The sequence below is a fragment of the Pantherophis guttatus genome, chromosome 2 (assembly GCF_059756535.1).
Source record: "Pantherophis guttatus breed Tessera chromosome 2, ASM5975653v1, whole genome shotgun sequence".
Lineage (NCBI taxonomy): Eukaryota > Metazoa > Chordata > Lepidosauria > Squamata > Colubridae > Pantherophis > Pantherophis guttatus.
Genome location: NC_142064.1, coordinates 230434506 through 230458463, shown reverse-complemented (window position 1 = coordinate 230458463; position 23958 = coordinate 230434506). Strand labels below are relative to the sequence as shown.

General features: G+C 40.5%; 1 protein-coding gene across 3 annotated transcripts in view; it reads left to right on the top strand.

Moving 5' to 3' along the window:
- The window catches only part of GRM7 (glutamate metabotropic receptor 7), a 496237-nt gene that overhangs the window by 464105 nt on the left and 8174 nt on the right, over nt 1–23958 (top strand). The window contains exon 10 of one of the 3 annotated variants that reach the window (XM_034431643.3): nt 4595–4687. The exons of the other annotated variants lie outside the window; for them this stretch is intronic. Coding sequence (XP_034287534.1) covers nt 4595–4665 — 71 coding nt within the window. The 3' untranslated portion in view covers nt 4666–4687. The remainder of the gene's footprint in view (nt 1–4594; nt 4688–23958) is intronic. 3 annotated transcript variants of the gene reach the window in all.

The following is a 23958-nucleotide window of genomic DNA, read 5'->3' as shown; positions in this document are numbered from 1 at the left end:
GCAAGAGCCATGTTTGATATTCAGTATAAGATTTGCTGTCAGATGTTCTGTGGGATGATAGTGGTTAATAATGTGTTCCTTCTTCTTTTTTAAATTATACAATCATATTATTTTCCCTAAATGAATGCTACAGATTTGTGTACCTCCAAACACCAAGATATTTCTTGTTCCAAAAATTTAAAAAAATGTTAGCTATTGACTTTCTCTCCTTTTTCCTTAATGAAAGGCTTTGGGGGAAAAAAAGTCATTGCTGTTGTATGCAGATTATTGCCCCATTGCATTCAGAAAAAGGCTATCATAGCATGCGTTAATGAATCATAGGCTGCAGATGAAGCATCATTAATAGGGCATCTGACATTTCAATCAAATATATGCAAAATCATCAGTTTTTTTATTACTCGGTCTTCAGACATTTTTTCTGTTCATGGTCTCAGCACTTGTTTATTCTAGCAGTCATTGTTCTTTAAACTACAATATTGTTATCTCAGTTATTCTCCATTAAACTGGCAATAAATAGAAGGAGAAGATAAATATACATATGGTAGGAGAGGCAAATTCAGGAACTTTCATTGAGTGGAGAAAGAGAAATTATTTTCTCGTGGTATTTGTAGTTACAAACTGGATTATCAGACAGTCAAAGGGCTTTCTCCGTTCTCCTTTGTTCAGTTTAAAAGTGAGACTGTGGCTCATTGGAGTGCTTACAGGCCATTTATTCTGTGCTTTGAAAAGGAATGGTCCTAGGAAGGTGGTATAGTACCAGCCATCTTTTTCTCATCCATACAATGTCCTAATAATGATGTACGTCATCATGGAGTCTATGATCTTCCAGGGCATTATTGGTTCCATTTTCTGAAATGTACAGCATTGGTATTGCCAGAAAGGGCCAATGGGTTCACTTTTAAATTGGTTGGTAGCAGAGAAAAGACCCAATATTTCAGTCCATCTTGTAAATGCTCCAATCTTTAAAGTATCTCTTCTGAACTTTGAGTTAGTTTGTTTTCTGTGATGCACCCAGGTTGATGCTTATGGAGATATTGGTGAAGATTAGCCACTCTCCTAAACATTTACAGCAGTGGTAAACTAAATAAAATATTGTGCTGAATGTTTTATAATGGATAATAAATTACAATGGAGAATGATTGTTATCTTCGCTTTATACTATGAAAGTTTTCCTGTGTGGCAGAAGTGGGATACTTTCAGCCGTTTAGTTGTTGCTGGATCTTGGCATTATCCTACCATCTTATATAACCATGATTGGTAGCCAAGGAGGGTGCAACTTATACGCTAACATTGTTTCATGGACTATAGGTTTCTCTGTTTTGATTATCAGGTATGAATTGAACTTTTGTTTTGTTTTTCTACACAAAAATGTCCACACTAGGTCTGGAGTTCCTAGTGTGGTATTCACAAACACTCATTTCCCTGTGGACACCTCACCCCCTAGTCGTACCTATCAAACAAATGTTTGCCTGAATTTTTAAATGGAATTTTTAAATATTTTAAACAGGAAGCCAGTATACCACAAAGCAAAATGTTAGGCTGCAGAATCATCTTTATTTCCAAGACGGTCCTTACATTTTACACATAAGGAATAAGTGATCTTGCAAAATAAAATGGGTCTGCAGTCTACTTTTCTTACCTGGTTAGAAAAAAAGAAGGTGACATGGGTGCTGTTGAGGGTATTTTGTGAGTAGGTAAAAAGCCAATGTGTGAGACCTCCGTGAAATGATCTTTGACTTCCAATTGGACTTTTATCCTCCTCCCCACAAAAATGGGGATCCCAGTATGGGATTTTGAAGGATCTTTGAAAAGCCTTAAAAGTCAGCTGTCCAATGCCTGCCAACCTACTAATCATAATCACAACTTGCATCTGATGCATGCATGCTTTTTTCATTGAAAAGCTTTGCTTTGCTGTTATATGTTTGACTGTAAGTCTGTCTGCTTTTGTTGTATTTTAATTGCTTCCTTTTTCAGTATCTTCAGCATCTTACAATGAAGGCGAAACTTGTACATATAGCTGCTTTCCCCCAAAGTAATTTATTCTTCTCATAGTTTCACAGGCTAAATCTCACAGGATTTAACAAAATCTCTGATTGTGCTTTTATTTGAATAAATGGAATGTTTGTTCTTCTAGTTATGACAACACTGGCACCAATAGAAGCATCTCAGCCAAATTGTTATTATTTTAACTTAGTGATCTGTGTTTGTTATGTATAAAGGTGAAAGATTTGTAGTTGTCAGGGATAATTACTTTCAAAAATTCATTTTTAGATAGCTGTGAGAATAGTTTGATGACATCGGATTCAGAAAGTTTGAGACTTTCCCCCCAGTTTATTTAATGAAGTTACTGTACTTTAATGAATCTGTAAAGCCCATTACATTCCCCTCTTTTTTTTTTTCCTTTCATTTCCTGAATAGATCTGCAAAAAACCTACATATTTGTGTTTCAGCTATTTGGGCTTCCAGGATCTACCAATTTTTTTTAAAAAAAGCTTCAAAGTGTCTTGTGGCCTGTAAGCAATGGGATGTTAGTACTATCTTCCATATCATATTTTCTGTTATATGTATTTATTAAATTAAATACTTAATATTTAAAAAGGTAAAGGTTTCCCTGTCAGTTGTGTCTGACAATAGGGCACAGTGCTCATCTCAATTTCTTGGCTGAGGGAACCAGAGTTATCTGAAGACTATTTTCATGGTCATGTGGCCAGCATGGCTATATGCCAAAAACTGAACCAAAATTGTCCAAGGCAACTGAATATAGTCTCTCACTCCCTCTCTCTCTCAAACAGACATTAATCACTCTCTATATCCAGCCATATGTATACTATAGGAGCCAGATTAAGAAACTGATCTGGTTTACAGATGATAGAAATCATGCTCCTAATAACCCTATTTAGAAGATAAAATGACAGATAGCTATCTAGCTAGTTTGATACATTCTAAGGCTATCATGAATAAATAAATGTCTCAGCCTTCTGTATTCATTTAATGGTCAAGACATGCAGACGTGCTGTTGATATCTAACTCATATTTTTCAGTAATGGAAAATGGAAGATACGAAGTTACTGGTAACCATACCTCAGCTCGGCCTTTTAAAAAGCTAGTCATGCTAGTCGTCATATTTTGAATGGAATAAAGTGAACTGTTGATCGAGGAACTTCTGACATGCTGCTGATGTCAGAGATTAGAACTGAAGAAGGGACAGAAATTCAGAAATACAAGCAGCTTTCAGGATTTCTTTAACCTCAATGAGCTACATGGAGTGAACGAAGAAGACTAGTAGTAAGCTGCCTCTATAGTCAGAAAGAAGCATAGTGGCTTGGAGAAGAGAGGAAGACAGGCAACCAGACTTCCCCTGCACTTTTTCCTTCTTTTTCTCTCACAGTGAGGAAAAACAATAAGTTTAGACTCAGTCTATTCTCTCCTGCCAAGGATAACTTAATTAAATGTTGAGGTTACAGTCAGATGAATAGCGCCAATAATAAAGCAGTGGATGTTGGTTTAAATATAGGTAGGCTGTAGTGTATCTGAAGACAAGTTTCTTTGTTCACACAGGATTTGATACCTGCTCATCAACTAAGGATCATGAGCTTTCCTTTCTTTCCTTCTTCCTTCCTTCCTTCCTTCCTTCCTTCCTTCCTTCCTTCCTTCCTTCCTTCCTTCCTTCCCCTTCCTTCCTTCCTTCCTTTCTTCCTTCCCCCCCTCTCTCACACATATACATGCAATGTGATGTATGATTGATGTTCTTGGTAAAAAAATATTTGGGAGAAGATGCAGTGTGAAATATAACACATTGCTTGACTCTTATCATCAACTGGAGGAGTCACCTTCTGATCACCACAAGTTATATCTCAGTAGTAAAATGAAATGGATGCCTGTTTAATATGCATTAAGAGAGGCTCACTTCAATTCAGCTAAGAGTTCTTCTCCTTCCTCTCCATGCTACTCCAAAGTGAGTTGCCAAAATAACAATTCAGCTAGAGTAGTGTAGCATACATACATAAGGTTGAACTCTCCTGTGATTTTCTATCTCTTTCAGACTAGAAGGGTGTAAGAATGCAATCAGATGAAAAGAAAAAAAGGCAGGGCTTAAAAGTGTCCATTGGTTGTGTACACCTGTTTAAAGAGGCGTGAATGGTGAATGTGTCGCACAGTCTGCTGTACAAATGCTGCTATGCTGGGCTATCTCTTTTGCTTGTTCATCTGTATTAGTTTCTGACATCTTTGGCATGTTGTTGCCTACTTCATCTTTTGAGGGACAGGAGAGATAAGAAAATCAACCCAACCTCAAATTTTGAAGAGCAATGAAGACTGATAGCATGGTGAAAGGGATTGGATTCTGGACACAATCATTAATTTGTATAAACTGTCCCAAATCATGTTCCCGATATAAGGAGGCTTTCTTTTGTGTTTGGAAATACCCAAACCTTTTTGTGAATTGCTTGGTTTCTTGCCGGTATAAACTATATACTGCACCTTGACAAGGTTATAAGCTTGATATTATGAGTGACACTAGCTCATAAAAAAATAAATGATATGATATATTTAAACCCATGGATTATATATACAAATATATTTACTTTTCCTATAGACTGCATACCACCTGTAAGAAAAAGTGTTCAAAAATCTGTTACTTGGTACACTATTCCACCTACAGTATAGCTCTTGCCTGCTTTTTTAGAAGGTAAGATAAAGATCTCACTTTTACTGCTTTGTTTTTTAAAAAATGCATCATTAAATGTTAAAAATGCATTGACTTTACTGAAGTAAGTTGCTAATGAAACCTGAAGTTGTTTGCATTGTATTCATTGAAATAATGAATTATAAAGTCAATACAAAGCTTGTGAGAATGTTTTCCAGTTAATGGAAAGCCACAGTCCATGATCTGTTGGGTTTTTTTTGGCCCCACAAAGTACATGAATTGCTGATACAGTATTTCATTTCTAATCTCAAAGATTGACTTCCTCTAGAGGACTGGATATGGGCTAGGTTGAGAGCGTGCTTTTGAGGAATGTATGATGGTTGATCTCCCCATAAAGATAATATTTTGTTCTGTCCTTTAAATGAGATAAAAGTTAACTTTATAACTGATGGTGGGGGGAGGAAAGGAAAAGGAAAGGAAAAGTTCCTTCTCTTAATGAAGAAATCAACTTCAACCTCCAGTTTATGCCACCTGTGACTAAACGAGACACGTTTTGGGAACTATAAGATGGTATGTCTGATAAAAGTTTGAATGATGAGAAGCTATGGGGTCTTCATACATCCATTCTTGGTATTCAATGATGGTAAGTGTTAAGGATATTCTTGGCTCATAACCAATGTTGTGGGTTATTGAGCAGAGTACCCTTTAAGTAAACACATGAAAAGCGACTGGGAGTGGTTGTGAATAGTCACAGTTAACATACAAACACACTGAGTTGTTGTAGTCTTTTACTTTTAGGAAAAGTAAAGCAAAGTCCAAAAACAATTCAAGTCATGCACAGATAAGACAATAGTTAAAATATCAATTCATATTCCAAGTACAAAGTCTTCTTACCAGTTGTTGTCATTACACAATAAAACAGTTGTTCTTGAGTTTCAAAACAGGAACAAGTTCAGTATTAAAACATTCAATAAATAGTAGAAAGCAACATGTAGCTATGATCAAACAGTGATCATGCAGTGAGATCAGGTAGAGAGTTACAGCAAATAAGCAGGTAAAATGGTGTAGTATCCACACAAGCCATAATCCTGACTTCCCTTAAGTACATTGGCTACAGAGCTTAGCCAATCAGGGTACAGGATGATGCAATACAGTCTTAAAGCAATATAATACCTTTCTGACTGCAAACATACATTGTTGGTTTATATATTGCCTGACCAACTACTTAGACAAATAACCATTTCCTAACAGTAAGATCACACCCTCTGGTCATATCCTCAGAGGTTTTATCATTGTACTCAATAGTTACAATTCGCTGTTTATGGTCCTAGATAAATACAGGTCTTTGTTGGGATAGTGGACCAGTCTTCTAGGTTATGAGCATCAGGCTGAACTTTTTAGCTATTTAGGATTCATCCTGTTTCTCTCATTCTTTCATTGAACACAAGGAAAAAGGGGTTGTGTGAAGATCTCTTATCTGAGATCTTATTTACTGTTATCTGAGCTCTTATTTGCTGTTTGGTTGATGGCTGAGATGATTATTTTTTTTCTAGTAAACTGATGTATTTATGATATTATGAAAATGTTAATTTAAAATTGCTTCCTTATTAAAATATTAATTAAAGGCTTTGGCTTTGATTCAGGGATGAAATCTACTTACCTTCCCTACCAGTTTGGAAGTGCATGTACAGAGGGTAAAAAACAGATTACTTTCTGATTAAAACAAGGAAGTAACTATGACTGGGCAGATGGGCGGAGCCTTGCGCTGCTGTCGCTACCGGTTCTCCAAACTACCCGCTGCCATCCCTACCAGTTCAGCCGAATCGGTCTGAACCGGTAGCATTTCACCCCTGCTTTGATTGGTTATTGATAAACAGCCATTTTTATCCTTAGAAAGATTGTTGGAAGTATCTGCCTCAACTAAACCAAAAGACATTTGCTCTTATCCTTGCTTAGAATGTGTGGTTCCCACCCCCATAAGGGTCTAAGTAATCTAATCAGATATTTTCATTTCAGTTTTTAACTTTTTTTTTTCTGAAGCCTTAGAGGGTGCTCCCAGTGGAAACAGCTCCTGGTACTTAGAATCAAATTAATGTTTCCTTAATGGATCTTTTGTGATGAGAAAAACAAACAGAAGAAACAGCAGGAAAAGATTGTAGGATTAGCAAGGGAACTCAGTAATATGTAGATCCTGATCTCTCTTACAAGTCTGTGAACATGATAGGTAATAGCACAATAAAAATCTTGTCTAAAAGCACCCAAAGAATGCATTCCTATCACTTTTATTTCTAAAGAAGACAAAGAGTGTGAAAATCAGATCATTAAATAAATGAAGTGTTCTATTAGCAATAACTGCTGGCACAAGATGTACTGTACATCAGTATCTTTGTGCAAGAACTTCACCTGGTGAGGGATTTCCAAACACCAAACATAGATTATTAAATGGCTTGAACAAAAGCAAAACCAGAGAATACCTCAGACTGTTGTCAAAAATATATATATCTTTGGCTCTTTTTAAAGTGTTACACCACAAAGATTTCAGTTTATCAAAATTCAAGCTAGCAGTATTTGTACTCTCCATGTACACAGCTTGTCCTGTTTTTAAACCATGGCAAATATTTGAAACAGAGTTTCATTATGGTGTTATGGCCCAATAGTCCATCAGCAAAAATATTTGCTAATATTCCCACCCAAGTAATCCAAGTTGTAGTTATTTATTTACTCAAAACATAGGTAGTTCTTGAATAGTTCTGTCCACAGTTATCTGACTTTGCTCCTACTACTGAGATCAATGGGTGTTTCAATTCCTCAATTGGCAAACCAGAGTATGTTAATCTCCCTGTCTGATTTTGTTCAGGTTTTCATTTTTTTTCTAATTGCAAGTTTTGTTTGGTTCCACATTTTGCCTAATGTCTACATTTTTGAACATATTTTTCTAAGAGTATGATGCTTCTAAGCAGTTTTCTTCTAGCACGATGCATGCTTTTATATTCATTACCATTTATACACTATATAATCTCTATATACTTTGTGCACTTAATTGACCTATGGCCTGACCCCTGATAACTGACTTCCAGGACCATTTCCCTTTTGGCAGCTGGAAAAGCAGGGTTCTCCCTCTGTGCCAAAAACTCATCCCTTCCACTTTTCTTGCCAAGAATATTGGCTAGAGAATAAAAGGATGCAGGATACAAGGCTGCCAGCTTTCAAGACACCACACATCCCCATTTTCCTCAAGGAAGGAAGAAGGGATGAGAAACAAATCTTGTGCTATCAGCTTCTTTATCCTGTGGGATGCCATTCCCTCATGCTTTTCTCCTGTTATCTTGTCCTGCTATCCATAAGTGACAGAGATAATAGAGATAATAGGTATTTTGGGTGCTTCTTCTTCTGGCACCCCAAAAATCTAGTCCCCATGAAAATTTTTCTATCTTGCCACCTGGAAAAATAATTCCTCCCTTTCCCTACAGCAAGGTAAAGGTAAAGGTTCCCCTCGCACATATGTGCTAGTCATTATGACTAGCACATATGTGCAGACTCTAGGGAGCAGTGCTCATCTCCATTTCAAGGCCAAAGAGCCAGTGCTGTCCAAAGACGTCTCCAGCATGTGACCAGCATGACTAAATGCCAGAGGCACACAGAACACTGTTACCTTCCAACCAAAGGTAGTCCCTATTTTTCTACTTGCATTTTTTACGTGCTTTCGAACTGCTATGGCAGAAACTGGGACAAATAATGGGAGCTCACCCCATTACATGGCACTAGGGATTTGAGCTGCTGAACTGCCAACCTTTCGATCAACAAGCTCAGCATCTTAGCCACTGAGCCACCGTGTCCCTACAGCAAAGGTACACTTAACCTAGGTTAAGTGATAGGGTGGGAAGGTTGAATTTTAAATATGTAGCCAGTGGAATTTCATCTCTATCCATGTGTTGTGTTGATATCCCAATAGCCCTCGGTAAAATGCTGGACATATACTTCAAATGAAACTCTCCTCTCAAAACTGTGTAGTCAAACCCACAGAAGGGCATTGGGCTGCTAAATGTTCACATCAGTTGGGAACTGTACTGTAGAGGTCTATGACAATTTGCCATGGCCAACTTGCCACAGCCAACTCACCATGGCTAACTCACCACAGCCAACTTGCCATGGCCAACTCACTGTAGGACAACTTGCCATGGCCATCTTGCCACAGGATAGTTCACTGCCAGACAAGAGTTACACTAATACCAAAGAAATGGTGGAATAGAATCATTAAAGAAAGATGAACAGGAGGAACAAAATGACATGTGAATGGCAAAAATTAAAATATTTTTTTATTTATTTTAAACAATTAAATTGTTAAATTGTCCCACAGCAAGTTGTCCCATGGTAAGTTGGCCATGGTGAGTTGTCCTGCAGCGAGTTGGCCATGATGAGTTGGCTGCAGTGAGTTGGCCATGATGAGTTGGCTGCAGTGAGTTGGCCATGATGAGTTGGCTGCAGTGAGTTGGCTGCAGTGAGTTGGCCATGATAACTTGGCACAGTGAGTTGGCCATGATGAGTTGGCTGCAGTGAGTTGGCCATGATGAGTTGGCTGCAATGAGTTGGCCATGATGAGTTGGCTGCAGCGAGTTGGCCATGATGAGTTGGCTGCAGCGAGTTGGCCATGATGAGTTGGCTGCAGTGAGTTGGCTGCAGTGAGTTGGCCATGATGAGTTGGCTGCAGTGAATTGGCCATGATGAGTTGGCTGCAGTGAGTTGGCCATGATGAGTTGGCTGCAGTGAGTTGGCTGCAGTGAGTTGGCCATGATGAGTTGGCTGCAGAGAGTTGGCCATGGTGAGTTGGCTGCAGTGAGTTGGCCATGATGAGTTGGCTGCAGCGAGTTGGCCATGATGAGTTGGCTGCAGCGAGTTGGCCATGATGAGTTGCCTGCAGTGAGTTGGCCATGATGAGTTGCCTGCAGTGAATTGGCCATGATGAGTTGTTCTGCAGAAAGTTGGCCATGATGAGTTGGCTGCAGCGAGTTGGCCATGATGAGTTGGCTGCAGTGAATTGGCTATGATGAGTTGGCCACAGCAAGTTGGCTGTGGCAAGTTGTCCCATTCCCGTACCATAGAGGTTTTTCCCTCTGGATAAGCTTTCCTCATTGCTTTGGCATTTCAGTGCAAAAGCTGCAGATAACTTTTTAAATGAGAATTGGCTCTTTGGTTGCAGTCCTTTAGATTTGTGAGAGAGATTGGGAGGAGAATTTGTGGAAGCAACAGGAAGGACATTAGACCTAAACTGCTAACAGATGGGAGAGGTATCTGCTAATAGTTTATCTCATAAACCGCAGTTCAGCCTTGATTGCTGAAAACCGGGGGGGGGGGGGGAAGAAATTCAAAATGTCCAAGAAACTCTACTTTAATGAATAAAGGCTGGAGTTTCCTTATCACAGTTTCTGAACCACAATGCTTCTGCCCTAATTCTTGCATGAAAGCTCTTTAGCATGTCATTCTTCCCTTTTTCCTTCCTTCATTATGACCGGCAATGCAGAGCTTGAAGATGCCATCAAGCCAATTTTCCCAGTTATCATGGTTCTGCAGGCTGTATTCCTATAGGAAAAAAGAACTCACTCCTTCTCCCCCAAGGCTGTGGGTGGGACTCCAGAAAATTGTTGGATGTTCCAATGGGCACCTCACCTGGACTTTCATTTATTCTAAGTTCTCATGGTACACTACTTTTACTTTTACTTTACTTTTATTTGATTTATATACCGCCCTATTCCCGAAGGACTCAGGGCGGTGAACAGCCAACAATAAAATACATACATACAGAATTTAAAAAGCAGAAATAAAATCAAATTAAATAGTTTGGCCCAGACAGATTAAAAACCCCAATCAATTTAAAAGAATTAAACTTTGAATATTAAAAATGTTAAAAATATTAAAAATTATTTAAAAAGAGGGAGAAAGTTAGGCCAGGCTCGCCTGATGGAATAAAAAGGTCTTAAGAGCATGGCGGAAGGTGCGCAGATCCGGGATCCTCTGTATCTCCGGGGGGAGCTCATTCCAGATAATAGGTGCCCCCACAGAGAAGGCACTCCCCCTGGGGGCCGCCAGTCGACATTGTTTGGCCGATGGCACCCGGAGGAGCCTCTCTCTATGAGACCGTACTGGCCGGTGGGAGGCTATTGGGGGTAGTAGGCGGTCCCGCAAGTACCCAGGTCCTAAGCCATGGAGCGCTTTAAAGGTGGTGACCAGAACCTTGAAGCGCACTCGGAAGACCACCGGGAGCCAGTGCAGCTCGCGCAGGAGGGGTGTTACATGGGAACGCCATGTTGCTCCCATTACCATCTGCACGGCCGCACTCTGCGCCAGTTGGAGCCTTCGGATGCTCCTCAAGGGGAGCCCCATGTAGAGAGTGTTACAATAGTCCAGGCGGGAGGTGACGAGGGCATGAGTGACCGTGCATAAGAAGTCCCGATCCAGAAAGGGACGCAACTGGCGGATCAGGTGAAGCTGATGAAAAATCCTCCAGGTCACGGCCATCAAGTGCTCTTCTAAAGACAACTGTGAATCCAGGAGAATGCCCAAGTTGTGCGCCAGTGATTTGCCCCCAATAGTCAGTGATGGCACCAACTGACTATATCGGGACGTCGGAAACCACAGCCACTCAGTCTTGGATGGGTTGAGCCTGAGCTTATTCCTCCCCATCCAGATCCACACGGCCTCCAGGCACCGGGACATCACTTCAAGGGCATCGTTGCGGTGGTCTGGGGTGGAGATGTACAGCTGGGTTTCATCAGCGTACTGGTGGTACTTCACCCCAAAACCACAGATGATCTTGCCCAGTGGCTTCACATAAATGTTGAACAGGAGGGGCAAGAGGACCGACCCTTGTGGCACCCCACATATGAGGGGCCTCGGGGTCAACCTCTGCCCCCCTGTCAACACAGACTGTGACCGGTCAGAGAGAAAGGAGGAGAACCACTGCAACACAGTGCCTCCCACCCCTAACTCTTCCAACCGGTGCAGCATGATACCATGGTCGATGGTATCAAAAGCTGCTGAGAGATCTAACAGGACCAGGACAGAGGAGCACCCCCTGTCCCGAGCCCTCCAGAGATCATCTACCAACACAACCAATGCCGTTTCCGTGCTGTGCCCGGGCCTGAAGCCCAACTGGAACGGATCCAGATACGTCATTTCATCCAGGTGCTGGGGGAACTGTTGCGCAACCACGGTCTCAACAACCTTCGCCACAAAGTAAAGGTTGGAGACCGGACGATAGTTTACCAACATTGCCAGGTCCAGGGAAGGCTTTTTGAGGAGAGGCCTCACCACCACCTCTTTCAAGGCAGTGGGAAAGTCACCCTCACCCTTATAAACAAAGCATTTATAATCCCCTGGAGCCAGCCTCATGCCACTTCCCGGGAAGCCAGCACTAACCAGGAAGGACACGGGTCCAATAAACAAGTGGTCGCGTTCAGTCTGCCCAGAATCCTGTCCATGTCCTCAGGGGTCACAGGATCAAACTCATCCCAGATAATATTCTCAAGACCTGCCCCAGTCCCTCCCCCTGAGACTACCCAGTCGGAGTCCAGATCTTCCCGAATCTGAGTGATTTTGTCATACAGATACTGAGCAAAATCCTCGGCTCTACCCTCCAAGGGGTCCTCCCGCGCTTCCTGGTGGAGCAGGGAGCAGGTCACCCTAAAGAGGGTGGCCAGGCGGTTATCTGATAATGCAATAAGAGCAGCAAAATAACTACATTTCGCTGCTTTTATCGGCACTAGGTAATTCCTAATATGGGATCTTACTAGTGTCTGGTTGGATTCCGAAAGACTGGCCCTCCAACTACTCTCTAGGCGTCTTTTCCAGAGCTTCCGCTCCCTCAGCTCCTTGGTGAACCAAGGAGCCAATTGAGATAGGCGCCGGGTCAGAGGCCACAAAGGCACGACCTGATCCAGAGCTCCAGCAGCTGCCCTATCCTAGGCAGCCACTAGGTCTCCAGTCGAGGCGTGTGCCAGAGCCTCAGGAAATGGCCCAAGCTCCATCTGGAACCTGTCAGGTTCCATCAGGCACCTGGGGCGGAACCATCTTACCGGCTCTGCCTCTGCGGCAGGGTGCAGCGGTTCGAAGGTCGAGATGAAGGAGAGAGTGATCTGACCATGACAAGGGCTCGGTCAGGATATCCCCTATCTCAAGATCACTCGACAACTGTCCAGAGACAAAAACCAGATCCAGCGTGTTTCCCCCCGTGTGGGTAGGGCCATGAATTAACTGGGTCAGGTCCATAGCTGTCATGGAAGCCATGAACTCCCAAGCTACCTCAGACATCTCACCCACCGATGGCAGGTTGAAATCCCCCATGACCATAAGTCTAGGGGTATCAACCGCCACCGTGGCAATGACGTTGAGTAGCTCGGGCAGGGAGCCAGGTACATGATCAGCAAACCCATCTGAACCCCATGACCCCATTTCACAAGGAGGGATTCACAGCCGGCTGTCTGAGGAACAGTGGCCTCCCTCGGTCTCAGACCTTCTTTAATAATAACCGCTACCCCTCCCTCCCCTCCCCTGTGACCTCGGCTGATGGAATGCTTGGAAACCTGGCGGGCACATTTCAACGAGGGGAACCCCCCCTCCTTGGCCCAACCTAAATCCCTATCCATCCAGCTTTGTTGCTGAGACAGAAAATGGATCCCAAATACAGTCCACAGCTCTTTGAAGCAACATGCCTCTGTGTTCCTGCACTGGTTAACCACGCTTCGTGCTATATTGGGCAGTCATGCATCTTATTTCCTGTCACTATATATCACCCTTGTTTTAAGAGCTGTTAACACTATATGGAGGTGAAGCACTGTTCCTGAGACCCTGTACATTCCTGGTTATCACTGCCAATCATCCTCTCTTGATCCAAAATACCTTAGAGGATGCAAGCAGCAGTTTTTCCACATATATCCATTTCTGCCAGATACAGTTACAAGCTACTATACTACACAGAAAATGTTACATGGGGAAATAAAAATACACATTTCCTTATAATTGGAGTCTCCAAATTGGCTACTATCTGATTTCGGCTATTTCTGGCCATTCGCCTTAGTAATCTTGTTTTCCATATAGCTCATTCATTTGATGAAGTCCAGCTCTCTGAATCCAGCTAAGATATAAGACTTACATGGAGATTTGATCTGGGGCGCATTACATGAGTCACTGCATTTAAATGAGACTGATAACAGTTCAGAAAGCTAAACTGGTGCATATGTCTTTGGAGAGATGGAAGTGAGTAGCATGACCCTCCAACTATTCAGCTACATCAGAGTGACTAGAGCTTTGTTCCAGCTGGAATTTTCAGGATCAACTGTTTCATTTCCTGATACATTGCTGCAAAATGCCTCTCCATCTGGACAGCTAGGAAACTGTTCATTGCCTGCATTAGTAATTCACATAATTATTGATTACAACATCAGCCCTTGCCATCTGTAAAGTGTTTCCTAAAGGCCAACTTTGTTATCAAGTTCACATTAGAGAGTATATTAAATTAGTTGTCAATTAACATTTCAACCTTCTGGATGTAGAATCTTTATTTCCATTCATTAGACTATTTGTTTTACCTTCTGAAAGCCAAAGTAAGTATACCAAAGAGCCTAATGGAAAACTTGTTAGGCTTTAGGCCTTGAAAGCTCCTGGAGATGGATTTTGTAATCGTTGAGAGATGGTCCTGGGCTTAAATCAGAATTTTGACCATTCAAGGCATCATGTTAAATCCATATGCCTTGATAAGATATAATAAATATAATCATAGTAAGATGATTACTTGAGAATTTGTCATAGATCTGGGGGGAGAACCAATGGGTGAAGGTCTTTTCAAACCCAAACCCAAATCAAAGCTGGGACTTGTATGAAAGGATCCAATTACCATTTTCTTTGTTTATCACGCTATACATTCTATAAAGTATTCCATACATTATCTGTAAACAACCTGATCAGCAGTGGGTTTCAATTTAGTTTGCTACTGGTTCGCTCGTGTGCCTGTAGGCCCGCATGCAACACTTCTGCGACCAGGCGGGTGGGCGGAGCCTCCCGCTGCCACTGCTACCGGTTCATCTAACCCGGGGTGAACCAGTAGCAACCCACCACTGAACCTGATGCTTTACAGGTATTTGGGCACTTTAGATACTTTCAGACTCAGGTCCAATAGCAAGGGATTTGAGAGATGTGAACCAGTAACCAGTAATTAGTTATACATTATACTCCCCCTCACAACTTGAAAATAACTCTGGAAAGAATGGGATAGCATAGGACAGGCTTCTGTGGGGCAAGCCTCATGGAGAGAAGGGGCTAGAAATCATGAGGAAGAGAAGGGGATAGGATAGGAGACATTTCTGTGGGGCAACGCTGAGAGAAGGGGATAGGATAGGGGAGGATTCTGTGGGGCAAGGCTGAGGGACAGAAGGGAATAGGATAGAGGAAGATTCTGTGGGGCAAGGCTGAGGGACAGAAGGGGAGAGGAAGGCCAAGTGTAACTACTCATTAATTTTCAAGTTGTAAATGTCAATTTATCAAGCCCGATCACAGCTTGATCATAGCGAAGCACGGAGCGAAGCACGGAGTTCCAGCTAGTAAATAATAAACCAGGTCTATTATACACTGCTAAGCTAAGTAACTTAAACTGCATCAGCAGATCAAACAGAATAGTGGATTTAGCACAACTTAGCTACTCAAAAGAATGCAGTACCCTGAATATTTAAGATTTTTAAGAACATTTATACGCATCTACATACACACATAAATAGGTGCAGAACCATATGCATATACTACAGGTCTGTTGGATTGATAAAGCACAGCAGACTAAGTTAATTTATGGCTGTGTTAGGAAGAGTATGTCTGAAAATATAATAAAATGTAAGAGGGTGAGAAATGTGACTGAATTTTGCACAGCCCAAATCTTAGTAAATGTTGCTTGTATGGAAATAATTGCCATAGGAATACAAACTAGTTATAAGGATCAGATTTGCTTTTGATTATCCCCCAAAACTCATTTAAATTCAGCACATAGTGTAATCATACATGAAAGTAGTTCATATACTATTTTCACTTGCTTTTGAATAAGGAGATAGATGAATTGTTGCCATAGTTACTGCTAGTTGATATTATATGTATCATATGTGAGGCCTAAAACTGCTTGTTCTGTTACATTGCTATGAAGAACATTTGCAGGCCATTAAATGAAAGCTGGAAACAGTCTTCAGTAGGATTGTTCCAACATCTCTTTAGCATATGTTTTTTTCAATTTAAGAGAGTGGATAGAACTAGCACTTAAAACTACGGATTTTTCTGTGCTAGACTAGCTAGATTGGAGCAAATGTTCTTTGTATCCCTTTAGAATTGGGTACATTCTACTTTTTAATTAATGAACAGGCACAGTCATGGAGTCCAAGGCACACTGCTTTGAGCGCTCCATAACAACTATCTGGAAACTGAGTCATGGCAACTGGATTTCTTTTCTTTTTGCTGCTTATCTAAGCAGCTTCTTCAGTCTGGGACAGTAAGGGACTAATGAAGCTACCTAGATAAGCAGGAAAATATTTCAAAAAAAAAAAAAGAAAGAAAGGAAAGGAAAGAAAAGAAAAAAGAGAAGAGAAGAGAAGAGAAGAGAAGAGAAGAAAAGAAAAGAAAAGAAAAGAAAAGAAAAGAAAAGAAAAGAAAAGAAAAGAAAAGAAGTACAGTTGCTATGACTCAACTTCCAGATAACTCTAGCTGGATGACTGAGAATATTCACTGACATGACCTTAACAACTACTGCATTCCAGTCTTTATTTTTATAAGGATTGATACTCTGGGTTTGAAAATCAGAAGTAACAATAACAACAATTTATTAAACTTCTATGCTGCCAACTTTCAAAGATTCTAGGGTGCTCACAGCCATTAAACATTGAAATTATGATAAAACCAATTAAAAAAAAAGATGGCAAGCATGATAGACCAGATGGAATGAAGCAAGGGGCCTCACTCTCCCTCACTGAAGGCCTGGATGCAGATCCAGTTCTTCATGGCTCTTCTAAACAACAACTGAATGGGTGCCATTCAGACCTCAGGGTAACCTTTTTATACCTGGTGTATTTCTGATAGTGGTGGGTTTCAAAATTTTTTACTACCGGTTCTGTGGGCGTGACTTGGTAGGCATGGGATGGCTTGGTGAGCATGTAAAATCTCCATTCTCTCCCGATCAGCTGGGACTTGGGAGGCAGAGGATAGATGAGGGCAGGGCCAGTCAGAGGTGGTATTTACCAGTTCTCTGAACTACTAAAAATTTCCGCTATCGGTTCTCCAGAACTGGTCAGAACCTGCTGAAACCCACCTCTGATTTCTGAGGACCTGATAGATGATATTGTTTAATCAAGGGAATCTAGAATGTACCAACCCTACAGGATTGAATCAGCCAAGCAGATGCTTTGGGAGTCAAGCAATCCCTTAAATAATCAGACCATATGCCAGGTAGGGTTATAGAGACAGAGATATGTGCTTCCATCATAGAGATGGAGTATTCAGTTAGCAGTTAGCATGGGATGGCTTGGTGAGCATGTAAAATCTCCATTGTGAGATACAATATTTCATGAACAAAGTATAAGAAGAAAATTTTAGTTTAAGATTTTAGATGGAAACATCAGTCAGTTTCTCTGTCTTCTTATTTTTAAGTAGCTGAAATGCATTTAAAAGAGAAATAAGCTAAATAGACAAAATGACCTAGGATTGCAATAGCTATATTTACTGAATTTAAAGCCCAGGAATAATATTGCAGTTAGATAAGGAATAATGGCATTATCGAAAACAAACTCCTTTAAAAGAATTTACTGAAAGTAATGGGAAGGATGCAGTAGAAAAACATATTTATTCATATCAGGGGGAAAATACAGAAAGGTATAGAATATATTGGAAGGAAATATCATCAAGAGTAGAAGGAGGCAAATCCATTCCATAACAATGGATAGCGTGCAACATTTTAGAGCAATGGTTACCAATCTGGAGTCTCATATTAATGACTGATGGTCTATAAATATATTATGGTAGTTTCTGATTCATACCACTGAATTTCATACAGTGTATGCATACAGTGTCCACAAGAATTTATTTGTTCATTTATTTATTCATTTAATACATTTAATACATTCATTTAATTTATATAGCTGCTTATCTCATATACTTGACTCCAACAATTGGTGCCTAACAATTAAAAACACCATGAAAATAAAACAACCAAAATTAAAAACAATAAAACATAAATAGCATAAAATAGGTGCTAAGAGAATTAATAATTTCAATTTCATTTCAATTAACCATGAAACAGGTCATCCATGGTCCCAGGGCCCCAGGCTAGATGGAAAAGCCAAGATCTTAATACCTTGTGAAAGACCAAAAGGATTGAGCAAGTTTAATCTCAGGAGGGATAGGTCAGATGCAGGAAACCAGAACCATTCCAGAACCAGAATCAATAGGCCCAAATAGATACTTTATTGCTGACCACCTATATAGTAAGAATCTCGCCAGACTATCTTCCTTTCCTATAACCTAAGGGTTACAGATAAAAGCTTCAGACATTTCTTCCCCCAAACTGACTCCAACAGGAATGTCCCTTTATTCCTCCTGGATGGGCCCCCTCTTCTTCAACCTGTAATTCCATCACAGGATGATTTTCCAGAGGGTGGGCAACATGACTGAAAAGCCTCTCTTTCTAAATACCATCAGATGATACTTTTTAATGGACAGGACCCAGATCAAGATTTGCAAGATTTGGCAGTCTTCTTATAAGATTTTTGCTTTGATTTTCCATAAAACTGTATTTTATTTTAAGGTTTAATTTCAGGGGTACCATCCATGCCAGGTTGCCTAGTGGTGGAATGGAACTCAAGGCAGGTTTATATGCTGGTCTTCTAATCTTTGGATGATAAGGTTATGATCTGCAGAAAAGAACAAGGTGGAATCTTCTGAATTATCTATAGAAACTGAAAGATTGCATAGTTAGACCAAAGACTATTTTTTTTTTAATTTACATAGTGTAAGCCAAGTTGCTCAGATATTGTTGTAAATTATCCCATTTTTTCCTCACATGAATCTTGAGCAAGTTAGCTTTGGAGATAATTTTACGTGCAGTCAATAGCTAATCAGGAATTTAAATTTCAGATCAGTTGTGTACTACGTTGATGCTTATCTTACCGCCTATGGGCATGAGTGTTATTGAAGGTACCTGATTTGGCATCCTTCCTTATTTCTTTTCAACCTGGTTCTTTTAATTTTAAAGTGTTCCTGTACGAGGGGGAAAATTAGAAGTGTTACCTGTTTCAAACAAAATTGAGCAAGCCTTGAGATTCATAGGCATGATTGGAAAATAAAAGCTGTAGGTGGCTGTGAAAAAAGAGAAAGGAAGATAACTTTGAAAGAATAGACCCATGTTGGTGAACATATGGCACATGTGCAACAGGTGGCACGCATAGCTATATCAGTGGGCATGTGAGCTCAGCTCTGGTGCGTGCCGGCCAGCTGATTTTCGGGCCTTCTGGGCCCACCAGAAGTAGGGAAACAGGCTGTTTCCTGCCTCCGGAGGACCTGGAGGGTGGTGGGGAAAGCCCATTTTTCTCTCTCACCTGGTTCCAGAGCCTCTGTATGAGTCTGGGGAGGGCGAAAATGGCCTTCCCCACCCGAGGGTCTCCGGAGATCAGAAATGATTCCGGTTGGACAGGAAGTGACTTTTTTGCTGTGCCCAGCCTCCAGAGCCTCTCTAGGAGTCTGGCTCCGGAGAGCCACCGGGGAGCTGGGGAAGGTCGTTTTCACCCTCTCCAGACTTATAGAGAGGCTCTGGAGCCAGGTAAGAGAGAAAAACGGGCCTACCAGGCCATCACGTGCCAGGAGCAGGGGGGGCGGGGCGGATCATGTGTGCATGTGTGGGGGTGGGGCGCATAGAATTATGGGTGTGGGCAAGTGTGCGTGTGACCCCCCCTGCCCCCTCTCCTGGCACGCGATGGCAAAAAGGTTAGCCATCACTGGAATAGACCATTACCAAAGCAGAGAATGGGGGAGAAGACTTGCAAGTTTCTGTTACCTCAGTCAATCTTAACAAAAGTAGCTTTAGCTTTTCAGTGGAATTGATTTCTTGATCTGGTCTACTAGTAGGGCTGACACTATAGCTCAGCATGCTACCTGGGGAATTCTGGGAGTTGAGGTCCACATATCTTCAAAGCCACCAGAGTTGAGAAATGCTTCTATAGCTATATACTTTGAAAATGGAGCTACTTGAACCTCAAAAAAAGACAGAAGGCAGCTAAGGAATGGTAGAGGTTCAGGAAGAGTAGCGGGGAACATTCCCATCCATTTACCTTCTAGTTAATTGATCTTCCTTGAAGTAGAAAATCTCATAGTTGCCTTAGTTGCCTATTTGTGACAGATCCACAACATGCTCTCAAAATTGAGTTTAGACACATTTAGGAATTTCAAGACGGTTGACACTAGAACGAGAGATCCATGCATTGAATCGATATTTATGCTTTTCTTTTTAATCAGGGACCTGGCTTTGTTGCAGAACTGTTTTTTACAGCTACTCAGAGTTTTTAGTTTAGTATGTACTACTATAAAACAGCTTTTTTTGGGGGGGGGTGTAGAATGATTAGTAGAAAATGAGGATGAGCAGACCATCTTCAAAAATAACAAAATCATCTAATCCAATCATTTCCTAGCTCAAAGTATGAGGATATACAATTTTCTTTCAATGGCACTTCCTCTTAACATTCTTGCTTCAGAATAAAGAATAAGTAAAATTTGGCTGAATTAAACCTAATCCCCTCTTTTTTTAAAAAAAAAATTAGAATCATCCCTAATAATCATTGGTTGAGGTTCTGAGATGTTTGCTTCTCAAAACTGTGGAAGCATTACTGAGTTAAACTCATGTTTGTTTGTTTTTTTTTTTTTAAAAGTCTTCCAATCCCTTGGCACCAATAGGATCTTCTCTTGGAATTTAAATAACACATTTGAAGAAGGAATTTTTGATGAGACTGATGGGGAGAGAGGAAAATACCCACTATAGACCATAGCCTATAATCTTTAGATTAGTCAGGCATTTCTTTACTTTTGCTTTGATGACCCAAACAGAGGATTAAATGCACTGATGCAATTACTTTCCTGTCTCATTTGTTTTTCATCTCTTCTTGAGTATATTTGCAATTTATTTTTAGCATCATTTTCGGTAAAATGAAGTTGGCTTTATTTTTCTGGTCATTGCCCAGGGAGAGTTTATGCCTCTGAGTTTCATTTCCTCAGAAAAGTTTAATGTCTTTGTCCATTAATGAGGCTTATACCTGCATTGATTTACTTAAAAAGATTTACTAAAGGATGTGATATGCCTGCAGATGCATTTGCCTTATATTAATAGCCATCCCTTTTTACATGATTGTAAGCATATGTAGGTCAATAGTAATGGACTGATATGTTCTCAGTAATTTCTTCTGCAAATTAGTGGCTTTTCATGCTCTTAGCCAATTGTAAATTGTTTAAGACTTCCTATTTTTTTCCTATTTTGCATTGTTTGTAGATATAGATATAAACATACACACACACACACATACACACGATAGGTATTTCCATAGTTCAGATGGCACAATGTAAAATATAATCTATTTTCTACAAATTATATGCTGTCTGTTGAGAACAGACAGCATATAAGCAAAGAATAGGCATGTTGATTGTTTTAAAAAATAGCATTCAATTGTTTGTAAATTCTTACTAACTATAGCTTGTCAAAATATCAAAACCTCAGAACCTCTCAGGACCTCAGGAATTCTCCAACACTGGAAGTTTTTTAAGAAGAAATTGGACAATCCTTTGTCTGAAATGGTACAGAGTCGCCTGCCTGAGCAGGGGATTGGACTAGAAGACCTCCAAGGTCCCTTCCAACTCTGTTATTGTGTTCTGTTCTCTTCTTTTTAATTGCATTGGAAGTGGTAACTATTTTTATTTACTTATTTATTTGCTTCAGCGTGTAATTTCATGCAGGAAATATTTTGTATGTCCACGCTTTTCTCTTAATTTTCCCAATTTATGATAGCAAGAGTTAAAGGATTTTTGTTGATATACATAGAAATAATATTAGAGTGTTGCTCCTGCAAAAGTAATTCCATTTCAATAAACTGATTGTTCTCTATGTAGACTGACTTCTTATTCTGACTACAAAGTGGATCAAGCTTAGTTTACCTATATGAGTCTTGCTTCTTGTTATAAAATCTGTTAAAATAAAATTGTATTTTCACATTATGAAACATCTTCCAGAAGCTTTCTTTAGTGAATATACATCTCCAAGATAGTCCTCTGATGCAATGTATTTATTTTCTAATGATAGGCCATATTCCTCATCTTATTTCCTGCCATTATTTCCATGGACCAATTGTAACACATGTGGCACTTGCCATGTTTTCTAAGCACTCCATCTAGCACAGTGATGGCTAACCTTTTCGGCACTGTGCTGAAAGCACATGCGTAAGCAAAAACGCAGACGCATGCACACTCACCCATAATGCAATGTGCATGCAACCCCTCCGCGCTACCACCCTCGCACATGTGCATGTGACTCACCCGCATGTGGTTCACCCCGTGAATGCATATGTGTGACCCACACATACCCCACCCCCACGCATGCACACCCCCTTTGTGCCCTCCCCACATGCTTGTGTGCCCTTGGCACACACCCCACCCCCACGCATGCACACACATCTCCTACATGCACCCCGTCATGCGTGGCATGCGCAGCAGGGACCCGAAAACTAGCTGGCCTGTGGGAGGCGTGCATGCATGTGTGGCAGAGCTGACCTGCGGCAACAGCTCATGTGCCTGCCATAGGCTCACCATCACAGATCTAGCAGAACCTCAGCATTTCAGGTCATCTGTATTCAGTCAAGGAACAGCACAAAATGAAAGTGAGACAGGCAAATAGAAAATACAAAGCAACAATTCAGGTGCAAGATCCTTTCAAGGAAAAAAGAGAAATAGCAGAGATTATAGTAATTCTCAAAAATGTGACACTTTAAAACGATCTTAAACTTTAAACCTATAACTTAAATCTATAACTAGAATAATAAAACAACAGCCATTTCAAAATACTTCCTAAAACTAGAAAGTATTTTAATAGTTCATCTATAATTTATAAAATTGCAACATTGTGGAACTGGACAAAAAGGCAATAAAATCATCCCTGTACCAACTTTTGCATTATTTCCATTGCAGCAACATAAAACTTGCTGAAGTTACTAAGCAAGTGCTAGGAGGCTTCAACTCTTCTAAAAGGAATTACACAGCTTTCTTTTGAAGTGCTTGACCAATCTTCTAGCTACTTTGTGCAATAGGGGCACCAGGAGATTGGTCCAAATGATCCTGTAAAATATACACTGTAATAGTTTCTCATTAGCATACATGGGCAGGTATGTTCAATTAATGGGACATTAGCATATCTGTATTGCAGTAAGATAGAAGGAATTATGCTTTCTGTCATGGAATTGCGCAGCAGCTGTCCAGATGAAGTCGGAGACACAAACACAAACTTATAGTCTTTATTGTCATCATCCATTAAAAAAAGAACACACAAAAAGATAGTCAGGAACACAATAACACCATGCGGTAAATTGAACACTATACAGAACACAGAGAAGAAAAAGGAGGGGGAAAAGGGAAACACCCCTTTTATACCTACAGCAACCAATCATAGTGTAGATTGCATCATGCATGAGTCAGCACTCTCTAACTAATCAACTACAATTTTTTTGTGCTAGCCTTTTGTACACTTTACTGTTCCAGCTACTAAATTCAATATCCTAACATTTTCTCTAACTTAAAAAAGTATTCTTCTCAGCTTGGGAAAAGTGATAGTATATAAATAATTTGATGATTCTCATGGACATTAACAACCCAAAGTTTGTAATCTATTTACTTAACTTGATGCTTCATATCTTTTATTCCTTGGATTAGCATTTTCTTAGTTGGAACATATTCCTACGGCATTAAAAATGGTGCCCCAAAAAATCTTCTATGCAACCTTCTGCTCTCTCACCAATTTCCTGTTCAAGCAACAATTGAAGGTGGCAGGTCTTATGAAAAAATTGTACTTTTGAGGATTAACCGTCAAACTCCAAGCTGAATTTTAGGTATTCCTATCTCCAGTCTAAGATGGGCACTGGCTGTCCCATTAGGGAAGCAAAGATGGCTATCAAGAATTTCATCTGCACCAGCTCCCATTCATTTATGTTGGCATAAATTCCCACTTTCGTGCTATATAGAATTTGTGCCCAAGATTTTGCCTTGACATGTTTTAA